Genomic DNA, 14,408 nt, shown 5'->3' on the forward strand with positions numbered 1-14,408 from the left:
TTATTGACACACACAGACACATCTCCCCTCTTGTACCACATTGAGCGTCATCTGAATAATTTATGCGCTACCCAAGAGACACGGCTTTGTATGACCTCCCGCAGTCACGTTTCCTGGACAGCCATTCATCTGACCTCAACCCGAGGAAACCTCAACAAATATTGTCATGATTTACTAGAAATACAAGTTGCACTGTAAAGAAATAATGTTACCTGTGATTGTACGACAAGCATCAAACATCTTGAGTAGCACAAAACATGTACTGTAATTAAAAATGACAAAAACTAAAAATACTGTAACTCTCAGCCATGGTTGTATATGCAGATGTATTTGTAGGGATTGTGGTTTAATTTGATTTAAATTTCAAATGAAAAAAAGAAATAATCATAATCAAAGCTTTAGTTTCTATATTATTTGGGAGTGACAAACCTGTTTCAAATCAGGAGTTGTAAGAAACCTGGAAGTAATATTTTATGGCTTGCAACCATTAACTGTAGAATTTTTGGTTAAATATTGATTGAGAATATTTGTCATGGAAAATATCAGGTTATAATTGTTGTTATGAAAGCAAATGCAAGTAGATTAATCTGCAGTTCATTTTTGATCACAGATTTATTCATTATTACAATTATTGGATTGATGGGAAATGGATTTATTTGTTTAAATTTATTTTTAAATGGCTCAGCTTCCACTCGTTACAACTGCAAGCTGTCGGCAACAGCAGGTGGTGTCTGCTGCCAACTGCTGTAAACCCCACGCTACTGCAGTTTTACTCTTAATTCGTAATTAAAGTACAAACTAGTGAGGTCGTAAGTGACAGGTAGCCACTTGTTTTTGATTTTACCACAGTTTAAAACAATTACCAAGCATCTCATTAACATGTCTCTGAGATGCTCCCATCAAACTATTTCAGAGATCAAGAATTACGGTACACCTTACATCATTGTACATTGACGAATATCATTGATTATTAAACCAAAGGTAATATGAGCTAAGGTTAAGGGTCGGGCCTTCGCATTAATCAGTACCCAAGAAGTAGTTCTCATTGTCAAAAGGTTGCTGACCCTTGCCTTACATCATTAATTTGACCTTGTCTGGATATTAGTCTGTTTTGAGGAGGCGGTTTATTTGGTTTGAAGGCACACAAAACAAATGACACTCCTGACACATGGATTGCTGACGTCCCAGCAGGTGATTGGCTGGGACTGACCCTCTCCCCATTCCCATGTGCCACTGCTCCATTCACATTTAAAACCTGACAACCAAACCTATTCGCAGTGATACAAGAAGAACCCAAATGGACCAAGTCAAATACACGGGAGAGCTGGTGCACACCGAGGATATGGGATCAAGAGGTTTGAGCAAGGAAACGGTGAAAAAACTGATCCACCACTCTCATGAGGCAAAGAAGCAAGCATACTGCCCTTACAGCAAATTCAGGGTTGGAGCTGCTCTCTTGACCGTTGACAACTGCTTGTTCACAGGTAGAGTACTTGATTCGAGCCTCTTCTGAGTAATAATTGAATTAACTGTTCTTCATATTTATTTTAATTGGTATTTCTGGGGTGGAAAAGTCATGTGATTTCTCAGATGAAATCAGCGATTAAGGGTAATAAATCAATTCATTGTTGGGGAAAAATGGATAAGGAAAAAGGCAGTACAAATTGCACAGACCACTGTAATAAATAACCAGCCTAGGATACTCGGTAACTATTGCAGGGAAGGGGTAGGTGGGGGTAAAAGAACATTGAAGAACATCTTTTTTGTTGCTACTTTAAATAATTTTTCTCCGTTCTAGCAAGGAGTCCAGATTTTGATTTTATTTTGATGCAATTGGAAGCAAGAGTAATACTTATTAAAACACTGAGTTTATATCAGTATGAATCAGCCCTATTAGTAGTATTGTACTATTTTAAATTTTATATACTGTATTTTTAACTGCTGATTATTTGCTATGATCATCTTTATTAACTTATAACTTCATTCGACCCCTCCATAGGGGAACTTTTTTTTTTTTTTTTAGCATTCCAGTAAACCGCTATGACCTTTTTTTTTTTATTGTCATCCATCACAAACAGCAAAGGCCGCCCTGGCAGGGATTTCAATCATTATCAACAAGTTCAGTTTGTGTTGTTGGCCTTTGCAAAGCTTTTAGCTATTCACGTGTCGTGTGCTTGGCAAAATGTTTGGAAATGGGGGTGGGTGGCGGGGGCTGTCAAAGAGCTGAGAGTGCAAAGGCTGTTTGATTCCCAAACACACCAGGTTCACAGAACCACCTGGTTTTTTTCCTGAGGGGTTTATTTGCTTAAATGAACAGTCAATGAACCCAGTGATTGAGAAGTGCCAAGAAGAAGGACTTTTATGTAATGGTGCACAGGAAAAAAAAAGTAATAATACCAACAGTGTGTTTGATAATTTAAGCAAGTTATCATTATTTGTTTTATTTCCTGAAAATGTACTTTTGGAGATGCGAGAATTGTGCTCAACAGCTCTATTTGAGGGTGTGTTCTTTTTTTTTTTTTTTTGCATTGTGTAAGACTAGATTGTTATTATTAACACAAATCAATCTACCTCTATGCAGGATGCAACGTGGAGAATGCGTGTTACAACCTGGGAGTATGTGCTGAGAGGAATGCCATTTCAAAAGCTGTGTCTGAAGGTTACACTGCATTCAAGGCCATGGCAATTGCCAGGTAGCATGAACGCTATGATGTAAAAACATGACTCGGTTCACAGGGTTCGTTTGGCGACCTTGCCACACACGAGATGTTTAACATTAACCTGATGGTTTCTTCTTGCTTGATTGATCCGTTTGTGTAGTGACTTGAGTGACCAATTCATCTCTCCATGCGGTGGCTGCAGGCAGTTCATGAGAGAGGTACGGTACTTCATGAGCACTTATTGGACATTGCATTAGGTACAGCTAGACCACATCTAATAGATCATGCGTCTTTCAGTTTGGGTCCAGCTGGGATGTTTACCTGTCTAAGCCGGATGGGACGTACACGAAGATGAGCGTCAACCAGCTCCTGCCAGTCTCATTTGGTCCTGAAGACCTGGACATGAAAAAAGCACTGGACATACCCAATGAGCACTGAACCAGCAATTAACTGGAACTTAAACTGCACTTACCGTAACTGTTGGCACGTTGAAATTCTGTCGTGTAGACTCGTCAATACTACAAGTGCTGAATATGTCCTTGTATTTATTACTGTAATATTGTATTTATGGTAAAGGTATTTTCCTTTGTTAATAATATACATTGTTTTACGGCTGACGATACTGGATAATTCAATGTGCTAATTAGTATTGTATTAGTAAAAACACTGAATCACATATAAAAAAAAACATGTATTAGCTGAATGGAATAAAAGGATATATCAAAACAACATGCACATAATTTAATAAATAAACTTTTCAAACAAACTCTTCAAGTTGGATATTGTCAAATGCCATAAAAGTCTATTATTATTTACTCAGCAGCAAATCATTTAAACATATTAAAAAATAAAATCAAGATGATACTACAATTAATCAGTGCAAGATCTCACTTATTGACCTCCAAAGTTCATGCATTTAAAAGAGCAAAACATTGACTGATTCTGTGGGTTAGGCATCGAAACGTACCTGTCTCTCGCTCACTCATGTACAGGTGTCATGCAGATCTTATTTTTGAATTTACCTTCAAACATGTTTAACCACAGATCATTAACATCCATGATTTAGCATGTGATGGCTGTCATAATCCAATCGACCTGTTCCAAAGGTTTTTATCGTACTAGTTGTCCTAGTACGCTTTTTGTCCTCACTTGAAAAACAATTGAGCAGTTGAGTAGAATGACTATTTTCACTACTAGTTGCTAGTTGCTCATTATATTACTAGTGAGGACAAATATGGAATAAATGCTCATGCCATACAGTAGTTGTACAATCTTTCCTCAGTGTACTTCTTAATGATTAAACATTTCAGTTACTGGGTCTGGTGTAAAAAAATAAAACAAGACCAAAAAAGCATCTAAGTATGGGCAACATAAAAAAAAAAAGCATCCCGAATTGTGGACACAAATAAACCTTAGATAATAATTTTACAAACAGTAGACTGTTCTGCACAGACTTGAAGAAAAAGCAAGAACATAAATGGTGAGCACTACCTTGGTGACGCCGACCTCAGCTCTCCGTGGGGGTGTTCGCAGCGACATGGAGGGGAGGCCAGGAAGGCACATGACATCTCGGCAGCGTGCCCTCCATTAATCTCTCCATCCACAGTCCCAGGCGGTCGAGCTTGTGGTGCACGTCTATACTTGTAGCCCTACTGGAGCCTCTCTTGGACCTAACCCCATCCTCTCTGGAACGGGATCGAGAGTCTGAGCTAGACCGAGACCTGGATCGGGACTTTCTCCTACTCTCAGAAGAGAATGAAGACTCAGAGGCTGACGACGCGTCGCTCAGATCGTCCCCGACAAAGACGGGTCTGAAGTGGCAAAAGTACTTCTTGTAGCCGTTCAGGGCCAAAACGTGGCCAGAGTAGCCTGACGAGTCCTCATCTTCGTCTAGATGAGTTCCGGGGCGTGATGCGTTTGAGCACGAGCGGAGAAGTGTGGGCATCCAGTGGTGATGCTTCTCAGCGTTGAGGAAGGAGAAGTGAATAGTCTGAGTCCTGTGGTGGAAGAAACGTTCACATGACTTAACTGGCAATTGAACACAATACTAAAGCATGCTTGCCACTACTTTCAAAGACTTCTCCTTTAAAATTGAATTTGCTGATAAAAAAAAGAAATTACGTATACACTACTTTCCTCTCTATTGTGTGCTCACGTTCCGGAGAAAGAGTACTGACACTTACCCAGAGAATGAAAAGACCTCCTTGGCAAACTTGCGCAACAAGGCGTTCTTTGACGCATTGGTGAGCACCAGAACAACATTGATGTGGCCCGGCCGCAGCTTGACCAAGTTACTGGTGTACGTGACGTCAGTCAGCTCTGTGACCTCCACAAAATCCTTCTTGGGGGGTCGGCTGCATGGACCAGGGACAAGAGGATAAAACTTTTTGTTTTAAATCACATGCAGTCGCATTATTTGAACAGCAAGGAAAAACTGTGATTTGAAGAGAAATGTCCAATTGTCCTGGTTGGCTCAATTTAGTAAATTATTCTCACAGGAGACATCTTTAATAAACAATAATAAAAAGCCCAACAATTTTAATAGAGTATGGCTGTCTCCTTGGCCCTGTAGATGTATCGAGTTCTCAATATATGTAACCACAATTACCTGGAGGTAGTGGATCGACTTGATGCATCATCGTCACTTTGAGTTTGCTCCTTTGGTGCTGGTTTCCGGGGTTTGGTCTCACTTGGTTCACTAAAATCAGACAACAACAAAAAAAACAAATAGAAAAATGAATTCTCCATGCCTTAGCTGGTAAACTGTATAACAGAAAGCTCACTCTCTCACCTGAAGGCCTGAATGATTACTGTCCCGAAAAGAATGAAAAGAGCTGAGAAGATCAATGACAGGATGGGCATCATCTCTCGCCTTGAAAGAAGACACATCACATCTTAGTGGAAGTACTTTTGTTGTACTTGTGTAAAATATTCATTTGCAATGACAAATGAACTTGAAAATGTGTGTTTGTGGTACATTTGCAGTTTACACTATCAAGATAGAAGATTATATTTTCTGGGATGTTGGGATCAGTGTACCAAAAGAAATTTCCTCCTGTTTCTTTTCATCCCAACATATAACTCTTCAACTTTGTCTTACCAGTTTGAGTAGAGAAGGTCGTCGTAAATTTGATGGATGTAATCACAGGCAGCGTTCAGCCACTCAATCAAGAACATCTGAACAAAGATTGAACATTTAAAACGGTCAGATCAGAAAAATATTCTGCGGGGTGTGTGTCATATCTTACAGGGGCCATTTCATTATTGAGCTCTGGCAAGGTGGCGTCTGAGGTCAGATAGGTCGGGTCCTTCTGAAGGATCTCCAAATGCTCGAGGAGACGGTACTTGTCTTCTTCGCTGCCATTCCACCCGCCAATCACAGAGCGGTACAGCACCTTGCCACCTGAGCTCCGTCTCTCAAGAATAACCACCTGTTAGTGGTGGAGAAAAAAAAACACGTGTCTAATAATGATGACACATTTCTCCTCAAAGTTTAAAAATATATACATATATGAACATGTATTGAACGTTCGTCTGTGCATGCCACTGACCTGCGGGGAGACTACAGCCTGGTTGGGAAGAAGAGCCTGGCAGAAAGGCTGCTGCTTATGCTGGTAAACGTACACAAACCGTAGCACCTCTTTCTTATTGAACGTAGCAAAGTCCAAGAAGGCCTGATACTGGGGAAGGAAAGTTTGGTCGTCGTTGGTGATCAGCAGCACGCAATACCTGCCAAAAACAAACGGTGTCATTTCGTTCACTTTCTTCACGTGAGAACTCAAAGCGATGATCTTCGGTGTCTTACTTCCTTCGTCTGTGGAACTGCTTAACAGGACACAGCTCGTCAAACAGCTGCTGGTTGACCAGTCTAGGAACTTGGAGGAATTTGTTGTTGGAGACAAACATTTCCATGAGCTTCCAATACAGTCCTGCAGCCTGGAAGATAAAAGAAGGCAAACAAAAAAAGGGAGTTTGAACAAGATCAGTTCCACTAGTGCATTTTTACATTTGGAAACTCCAAAAATCCATATGTGGATTTGTATTTTAATACGACACAGCGCCATGCTTGTGTAATAAAGTACCTGGATCATGTCCACTGGGTTTTTGGTGTCCTCTTTAAACAGCAACAACATGGGGAAGTTTGTGTTTACGTTGAACTGGCGCAGAAGCTCGGTGTTACGTACGTCACCTTGTTCTACGTAACCAAATCGAACGTAGTCTCGGAAGGCAAATGCTAATAACTGGAGAGAACAAGGAAGAAAGTACTTTAATTTGGATGTACTGGAAGAGGAGATTACACATTTTAACATGCGCTGAAGTATTTCCTACACAAGCCTCACCTTGTAGATTATGGGGGCATTGAAGTGCTTGTCAAATACAAGAACATTGGGCTTATTTCCAACATGCCAGCTTTCCAGAAAATTCTGGTAGTTGTCAGATGTGATCTAGGGAACAAACAAGAAAATTCACAATCATATAACAGATTTCCAGGGGAATTAAAAAGAATAATTTTTTTTTTTTTAAATGTCAATTTCACTTATTGCATTCCAATATTAGTGTTATTTTGCTTTTAGGTTTAATCAGTATGATTACAGCACAAACAAAAGGGTTGATGTGATTTGTTTTCATTTCTAAAAGTGCATTCCGATTCTCCAATTTAGGAATATTTCCAAAACAACACATCTGAATTTCCAAACGTTGCCTGACAATTTTCACCCCTTTGCAACCCTAAGTTTTGTGTATCTTTTGGGTTTTTCACCTTTTCCACCAAATTTTGAGGAAGAAGGTCTTCAATGAACTGTCGCAAGTGTTCTCGACGAATGGTTTGATGGAAGAAGGTCACTCTGCCGTTCAGCAGTCCAATGATGGAAGGAGCGCGGTGAGCCCCCAACTGGTTGGCGAGGCGACGCTCATAACCCAGATCCACAATACCGATGCCCACACCTGTACAAATCAACTACAACTTTATCTCACATGGGAGAGACAAATACTGTTTGAATGTGATTGTGGGATCAGCATTAGCCTTACCCAGCGGCTCAAGTTCCTCCACAGTCTCTTTCCACACAGGCTCTATGTGGATGCACGCAAAGCACCAATCAGAGGTCACTTTGATGAGGTAAGGTCTCTTGTGGCTGTCTGGAAGGACATCGCTGTTAAACTGAGCGTGGTGAAACAAGTACTTGCTGTCAGCAAAGTCCCTGGAGCTGGACAAAACAAAAATAATATTGATAAGATTTTTAATGACATGACAGCAAACAGTCTAAAAGTATAGTCGGAATCGGAAACACTGCTCGGAGCACCTCTAATATATCATATATATTAGAGAAACATGGAAAGGGGTTACCTGGAGAAATGAAAGAAAGACTCATCGAAGTAGAAGCCGTTTTGGAAATGTTGACGCTGTGACTGGCCAAAGGGCTCGTTTTCATCTACCTGCCCGTACCGGTCAAAGTTGGCCCTTCGCTCCTCGTTCGACAAAATCTGTGTGCAAAAGAGAAAAAATACAAGTTACAGGAATTCCATACTGCCTTTTATTACGCACTGGTTCCGAGTCCTGTGTTGATACAAGAAGGCACCGCACCCATGTCCGCCGTACCGCTTTCGATTTTCACAATTTATATATATTTATTCAGTTAGAACAGTTGGGGAAAACGACGTGAAACAGATTCCACAAGGTATTAATTCAAAGTCACGTTTCACCAGAATAAGCAACACAATCTTGCAGTTCTTGTATACCACACACCTCATACGACTTTGAAACCTTGATGAACATATCTTCAGCAATCGGGTCTTTATTCTTATCTGGATGCCTGTGGAGGAAAACACATTGGGAATAGGAAATCGTCGCAATGACTGGTGGAATAACAATCACAGATGTCCAGCTGTCATTTGGTAGCACATAACTATGGGGTTGCAGATGACTCACCATTCTTTAGCAAGATTCTTATATGCCTTTTTGACTTCAGCTTGGCTCGCACTCCTGCTGACACCCAGGACTTTATAAGGGTCATAAGCAGCGGTTGTTTCTACTAAATGTTCAGTAAAAACTAGCAAAAAGATGGCGAGAGCCAGTGGGGATGGCCCAGGATGTCGGCGGTTTCTCACAGCAGTCATCGCTCGTCACTATCCGATTGCACTAACAAGTAATGGTTTTAATTAACAAACCCGCCGGGTAAAGATGCACGAAGCTATAAGCTAGCATTAAAATCCTCGTTTACTCGATCATGCTTCAGGTTGAAAGAGACATTCCGGTGTTTTAAAAGCCGGAGGTCATTATATTTCCGGCTAATGTTGTACAAATTGTCACCGAATCATTTCCGGTTTTTAATTTCAAACTAAAGGTTATATAGTAATATTATTATATATATATTTATGGAACTATATTTAGATTATGATATATAATAATTATTCTTTTGCATGGAATAAGGGGATCTATCATAAAGGTTTCTGTAATGTATAGTTGACCCCGTTGTAAGTTACTGTCCATTTAATGCGCTTGCGCAATTTATTATTTTACGATTTACTACCACTTTTCGCTTTTTTTTCTTTTTCGGAGACGTTTCCAAACCTAAGTTATATAGAGTATGATAATAAAATATGTATTTTTTGTGCTCTAATGTTTTCCGTTTGGAGGCAATGTTTCCGGTATTCACTGATCACAGCCGCCCTCGTTTCGTGGGGTAGAAAAAAAAGAACAAATCCACGTCTGCCCACGTTCTGCGAGTTTAAACCATTATGTTTACATGTTTGGGTTTTTTCTTCACCTAACTTACGCACCATGTGTGATTTTGCTTTTTGTGGAGACAGTTGCCAGAGTACGCAAGGCGCCTGGACTCGGTAGCCAACGTCAACGTTAGCAAAGCTTCACGGCCTGCTGTGGCTTGACTATTCGCAAAAAGGGCGACTTTAGTACTCAGGTAAATAAACCAACAAACTTGGCATGATGAAGGAGCGAATCTTGATTGATTGATTTAATTTAAAATCCATTGTACAGAGCTAGAATGTTAAAAATGGTATCAATGTCCGAATAGTTATAAACCTAAGTGTATGTTTTGATGACATGACCGCAAATGTTTTTTTTGTCTCCCTGCACGACAGGCTGAGCATCATGAATTTTGTTCGTCTCGTTTGCCGCCACAAGACTGCGCTGTTCCTGTGCACTGTGTGCACTTTTGCTGTGGTTCTTGTCTTCTTGGCCAAATGTACCTCAGAAACCCTGAAGCAGGGTCATGCCGATCCACCGGGATTGGCCCCCCACGCCAGCGCTTTACATCCCCGTCCGGAGCAGCACGACCGATCGGCCTCGTCCAAAGACATGTCGGCATTCCTGGTAGTCCTCATCACAACAGGACCCAAGTACACGGAGCGTAGAAGTATCATCCGGAGCACGTGGCTGTCCAAGCGGGACTCGGATGTTCTGGCCATGTTTGTTGTAGGAACTCTAGGGCTTTCCAATGAAGACCTTCAGAACCTCAACGTAGAACAAGGACGGCACAAGGATCTGCTCCTACTGCCTGACTTGAAAGATTCTTACGATAACCTAACCATGAAGCTGCTGCACATGTATTCCTGGCTGGACCACAATGTGGACTTCAAGTTTGTCCTCAAAGCAGATGATGACACGTTCGCTCGTTTGGACATCCTGAAAGAGGAGCTGCGAGGGAAAGAGCCCACTCGCTTGTACTGGGGCTTCTTCTCAGGCCGGGGACGAGTCAAGGCGGCTGGGAAGTGGCGGGAAAGTTCTTGGGAACTCTGTGACTACTACCTGCCCTACGCTCTGGGCGGTGGCTACATCCTGTCATCCGACCTGGTGCGATATGTGCATCTTAATGCAGGCTACTTGAAAATATGGCAGAGTGAGGATGTGTCTTTGGGTGCGTGGTTGGCCCCGGTGGATGTTCGCCGAACGCATGACCCGCGTTTTGACACGGAGTATAAATCCCGTGGTTGCAACAATAAATACTTGGTGACGCATAAGCAAAGTCTGGAGGACATGCTGGAGAAGCACCAGATGCTGCAGCGTGACGGCAGGCTCTGTAAGGAGGAAGTCAAACTGCGACTCTCATACGTGTACGACTGGGCTGTGCCCCCCTCGCAGTGCTGCCAACGGAAGGAGGGCATTCCTTAATAATATCTCTTCATCGCTCGGCTAAAGTCCATTTTCAATCCCTACTCAAATCTGTCCTTATTGGGTTTACAGTACTAGCCCCATTGTAGCTTTGTGTTCTCCTCACAAATCGCCAAATGATTCAATTTGGATCCAAATGGGAGAATAGTTGCGGAAATGGATGAGGCCGGATTATTTTACTCTTGAGCGAAGGTCAGGTCATACTGACACATTTAACAAATGTCACATAAAGTGATTCTTTTGAAAAAAAAGATGTTCTGATGTTTATCAAGGATACTTGAAGAACTAAAGTTGAAATAGCTTCCTGAGAAACTGCTCTAATGTCATCCCAATACTGCTCACAGCCACTGTGGGGCAGGATTGTACTTAAGTGTATCTGAATTTTATTTCAAATGCTGTAAATTGTCCTTGGACGTTTATTTCTCTGAGCACTCACACCCAAGGGGAAAGACAAATTTTGCACAAATCGTGTTTCATGTAATGGTGGGAATATGATTTTAAAGATCAAATCCTGCCTTCTGTACAAGCCTTCTTCAGCCTTGTCAGTCACGTCAGCTGTGTTGTACACTACCTTTATTTCCTCCCGTTGAGCCTTTTCATCACATTTGTACATTTGTTGAGATTCGTGGGTCTTCACATTAGGATATTCATACCTGGCATTATAAAAATGTTGTTGTAAAATCTTTTTTTTTTTTAAATTATATTTATTGTTAATTTATTATGCAGTAAGAACACTGGTTGTTATGCCGGCATATGAGGAGGCACAGTGAATTTGTAGTCTTAAAAGTCTATGATCAAAGGTACACACACAAGACTTCCTGCAAGTTGCACATTGCGTGAAAGGGAAAATGGTTGAATGAGTTTTGTTCAGCAGGTCTGTTTCTTTACAAGATAAAATGCATGTACAGAGTATGTGATGGTTATGAAGAGATCAAGTCAACATGTTTTTACAACACTGTGCAGCAGTTGCTGGTTTTTATTATTTTTTTATACTATGTCATCCTCCCTTGATGTATTATTAAAATGATGTGGTACTGTCGCATGTATTCGTTGTCCAGCAAATAATTGGATGAAATTTTATTTGCGTTAGTGTATTAAAAAAAGTTTTTTTCCTTCATTACGATTTATTCAACTTTTTTTATTTCATAATTATTGGCAACAAAACAGTTAGGCAATACCACGCAAGAAAAAAAATGGTCATTGTTTTCCAAAGTAAAAGCAGATGTTTGCAAATGTCTTATTGATTAAACACCAAAAAAAATTACTCTGCTTTTATAAAGTGCTGAAAAAAATCTCAATTGTTACTTTTGAGAGCCTGAAATCAAAAGATTTGGACAATCTTTAGTCGACAAATGGCTCTACACAGTTTAATATTAGAATATGAGGCGACTAAGGATGAATCGATCATTTTTGACACCTCTAGTCCACTCAGTTCCCAATATGCGTGTGTGTTGTGGCCAACGGTGTCTCGCCATTGTGGAAATTGAGTCTGTGCAACAGTGGCCGACGACGTTGCACGCACTCTGATGCGGCCACAGCAGCGCAATAGTTGACAATTCACTTTGACCTTTCAACTTTAGAGCAAATGTCCCCTGTGTAGCATCCTCCAAAGAGATGTCAAAAAGTACAAATGTTCAACACTGGGACAATTCATCCCATATAGGCAAAATTACTTTTTGGCTGTGAGGAGCCCCTCCAGTTGGACCTAACGAGAAGGATGTATAAGAATGAGAAAATGAGAATCGGTTGAGACAAAATTAGAATTGCTGTGTAGTGATGAATGACCTTCATCTGTTGGTTGTTTTTCCTCAAGCTCTGAATCTCCTCAGTGCACTTCTTTTCTTGCACTTCCTGTTTTTCAGCTGCCATTTTCTTCACTTCCACACATTTCTTTTTTTGGTAATCCAGTTTCTCTATCAGCTCCTCTTTTAAGTTCTCTAAATCAGAAATCTATACAAGATAAAAGAAAAGCAGACAAATACATGTAAATGTGTTGATGCAACTTTGAGAGGTTAAGTCACAAAACAATTGAAATATTTGGCCTTCAGGGGAAATTTCATGATAAACCAAAAATCAATCGACTTACAGGGTATATTATTTTGACCTCTAACCTTTTGAATCTAATTTTGTCCAACTGTTCAATATTTTATTCATCATTCAAGGAAGCCCACTTCTAAGCCTTTTTATGTTCAAATATTTCAAACATTATGAATTTTATTGTTCAAGAATAATGAAATTTCACCCGAAAACTGAAAATGCGCAACTTTCTTTCAGTATTTTGTAGTTCGCTAGTCTTACTCTGTCCTTCAGGGCCACCTTGTCCTGTTCATCATGCAGGGCTTTCCTCACGCCAAAAACCATACTGCTCTCATAGAACGTCTGATAGGCAGCAATGGTCATTTTGATCTCGTCTCTTACCCGCAGCAACAAGAGACCCCTCTCGGCACAAATGAGGACCACCTGTCTGATCAACTCATCTAATTAACAAAAGTATGATTAAAAAAAATTGGTATTCAAAAGTTTACATCGATCATAAACAGAGTCCATACCAAAGCACTCGGTGTATAACTGCCTTCTCAGAGGGCAGATTCCAGTCTCCATAGCCCGTGTTTGCAGCAGCTTCTTGTCCAACTCTTCCTCCAAGTTCACCACATCCACTCGAGTAGATGGTTCACTGCAGACTTTTTGCACCCACTCTTTGTTTGCTTCCTCCCATCTCCTGTGAGGGGGAGATGACAATAAATAACACTGTTTGTGAAACTGACTGATGACTTATTTAGATACCTGGGTGGAAACATAAGATTGAGAAGGTTCTCATTTTTCTGCTTGATGTCTTCGAGCGTTGCTGTTATGGATTTACGAAGACGTAGTAAAGAGTCTGCAGGCTGCTGAGGTTTTGACTTGAGGGGTTTTGGAGGACGTCCCTGAAGCAAACATGTTTTAAAAAAAAACAAAATTATAAATTATTATTATTATTATTGTCTTGTGCAATATTTAATACGCTCTTAGGTTATGTCATTTCTTTTTCTTCTTTTAAATGAATCAGTCAGTAGAACATTGCAGTCATGACGTCACATCATGACATCAGATATAATATATGACCAAATATGAGCTGGGTATTTTGTATCGGTTAAATATTAGATAACACCAAATAGTGTTTTGAAACTAGAGGGATACTACTCACCTTTGCTGATTTTTTATCTGCACTTTTGGGAATTATAACTGGAGGATCGTATCTGAGGAGAGATTCGGCGGGTGCATTCATTCTGAGCTCCACAAAAATATTCCAATTCTATATTTTCAGAGGGAATTCCCGAAGATTCCATCCCATCTCTCATGTTTTTTCTTTTACCAAGACAACTCGATATTGAGCGTTACCTTAGCCACTTGTAAAGCATTACATTTCCTGAAACTGAGCATTGTTTATGATTTGTAATCTCGCCACTTGCGAATACGTCACCAGCAGTGACATCATTGCTTGTCATTGACGGCGTGTTAAAAAAAAGACGTGACAAGGGAATATCTTCAACGGCATATCCAAATAACGTTTATGGTCGGTCATGTCAAGTTTAGCAAAATTGAATACGACACTGTACACATTGTGCTAACGAACTGGTGAA

At 40.5% G+C, this 14,408-nt stretch overlaps 4 protein-coding genes across 4 annotated transcripts; 2 read left to right on the forward strand and 2 right to left on the reverse strand.

The window, feature by feature from the left end:
* The first annotated feature begins 1,262 nt into the window (after positions 1 to 1,262).
* On the forward strand, positions 1,263 to 3,353 carry cdab (cytidine deaminase b). Its single transcript, XM_061291853.1, has 4 exons — positions 1,263 to 1,484; positions 2,582 to 2,693; positions 2,821 to 2,878; positions 2,958 to 3,353. Exons 1-4 carry the CDS (start codon positions 1,298 to 1,300, stop codon positions 3,096 to 3,098), a joined length of 498 nt encoding a protein of 165 aa, XP_061147837.1. The 5' UTR covers positions 1,263 to 1,297; the 3' UTR covers positions 3,099 to 3,353.
* Positions 3,339 to 8,960, reverse strand: LOC133162572 (dnaJ homolog subfamily C member 16-like). Its single transcript, XM_061291851.1, has 15 exons — positions 8,587 to 8,960; positions 8,404 to 8,470; positions 8,005 to 8,141; positions 7,689 to 7,864; positions 7,420 to 7,604; positions 7,001 to 7,105; positions 6,743 to 6,901; positions 6,466 to 6,596; positions 6,212 to 6,389; positions 5,909 to 6,091; positions 5,761 to 5,837; positions 5,452 to 5,532; positions 5,269 to 5,358; positions 4,844 to 5,014; positions 3,339 to 4,657 (listed from the first exon to the last, which is right to left on the reverse strand). Exons 1-15 carry the CDS (start codon positions 8,772 to 8,774, stop codon positions 4,168 to 4,170), a joined length of 2,418 nt encoding a protein of 805 aa, XP_061147835.1. The 5' UTR covers positions 8,775 to 8,960; the 3' UTR covers positions 3,339 to 4,167.
* Positions 8,961 to 9,308: 348 nt separating this feature from the next.
* b3galt6 (UDP-Gal:betaGal beta 1,3-galactosyltransferase polypeptide 6) lies at positions 9,309 to 11,905 on the forward strand. Its single transcript, XM_061290418.1, has 2 exons — positions 9,309 to 9,577; positions 9,759 to 11,905. The coding sequence occupies exon 2, from the start codon at positions 9,769 to 9,771 to the stop codon at positions 10,786 to 10,788; it is 1,020 nt and encodes a 339-aa protein (XP_061146402.1). The 5' UTR covers positions 9,309 to 9,577; positions 9,759 to 9,768; the 3' UTR covers positions 10,789 to 11,905.
* On the reverse strand, positions 11,815 to 14,382 carry LOC133161798 (axonemal dynein light intermediate polypeptide 1-like). The gene is made up of 6 exons (XM_061290419.1): positions 13,973 to 14,382; positions 13,573 to 13,712; positions 13,338 to 13,507; positions 13,087 to 13,265; positions 12,574 to 12,738; positions 11,815 to 12,493 (listed from the first exon to the last, which is right to left on the reverse strand). Exons 1-6 carry the CDS (start codon positions 14,051 to 14,053, stop codon positions 12,458 to 12,460), a joined length of 771 nt encoding a protein of 256 aa, XP_061146403.1. The 5' UTR covers positions 14,054 to 14,382; the 3' UTR covers positions 11,815 to 12,457.
* Between the last annotated feature and the right edge of the window lie 26 nt (positions 14,383 to 14,408).

This window comes from Syngnathus typhle, linkage group LG11, assembly GCF_033458585.1.
Source record: "Syngnathus typhle isolate RoL2023-S1 ecotype Sweden linkage group LG11, RoL_Styp_1.0, whole genome shotgun sequence".
Lineage (NCBI taxonomy): Eukaryota > Metazoa > Chordata > Actinopteri > Syngnathiformes > Syngnathidae > Syngnathus > Syngnathus typhle.

Excerpts from the sequence above, each read along its gene's own strand:
- cdab (XM_061291853.1), top strand. The coding sequence starts at position 1,298 with ATGGACCAAGTCAAATACACGGGAGAGCTGGTGCACACCGAGGATATG. Across the intron at positions 1,485-2,581 it reads TGACAACTGCTTGTTCACAG|GATGCAACGTGGAGAATGCG; the intron begins GTAGAGTACTTG and ends ACCTCTATGCAG. Across the intron at positions 2,694-2,820 it reads AAGGCCATGGCAATTGCCAG|TGACTTGAGTGACCAATTCA; the intron begins GTAGCATGAACG and ends CCGTTTGTGTAG.
- LOC133162572 (XM_061291851.1), bottom strand. The coding sequence starts at position 8,774 with ATGACTGCTGTGAGAAACCGCCGACATCCTGGGCCATCCCCACTGGCT. Across the intron at positions 7,106-7,419 it reads CTCAAAATTTGGTGGAAAAG|ATCACATCTGACAACTACCA; the intron begins GTGAAAAACCCA and ends TTTGTTCCCTAG. Across the intron at positions 6,597-6,742 it reads ACCCAGTGGACATGATCCAG|GCTGCAGGACTGTATTGGAA; the intron begins GTACTTTATTAC and ends TTTATCTTCCAG.
- b3galt6 (XM_061290418.1), top strand. The coding sequence starts at position 9,769 with ATGAATTTTGTTCGTCTCGTTTGCCGCCACAAGACTGCGCTGTTCCTG.
- LOC133161798 (XM_061290419.1), bottom strand. The coding sequence starts at position 14,053 with ATGAATGCACCCGCCGAATCTCTCCTCAGATACGATCCTCCAGTTATA. Across the intron at positions 13,266-13,337 it reads GTTATACACCGAGTGCTTTG|ATGAGTTGATCAGACAGGTG; the intron begins GTATGGACTCTG and ends TTTGTTAATTAG. Across the intron at positions 12,739-13,086 it reads AGGTGGCCCTGAAGGACAGA|ATTTCTGATTTAGAGAACTT; the intron begins GTAAGACTAGCG and ends TATCTTGTATAG.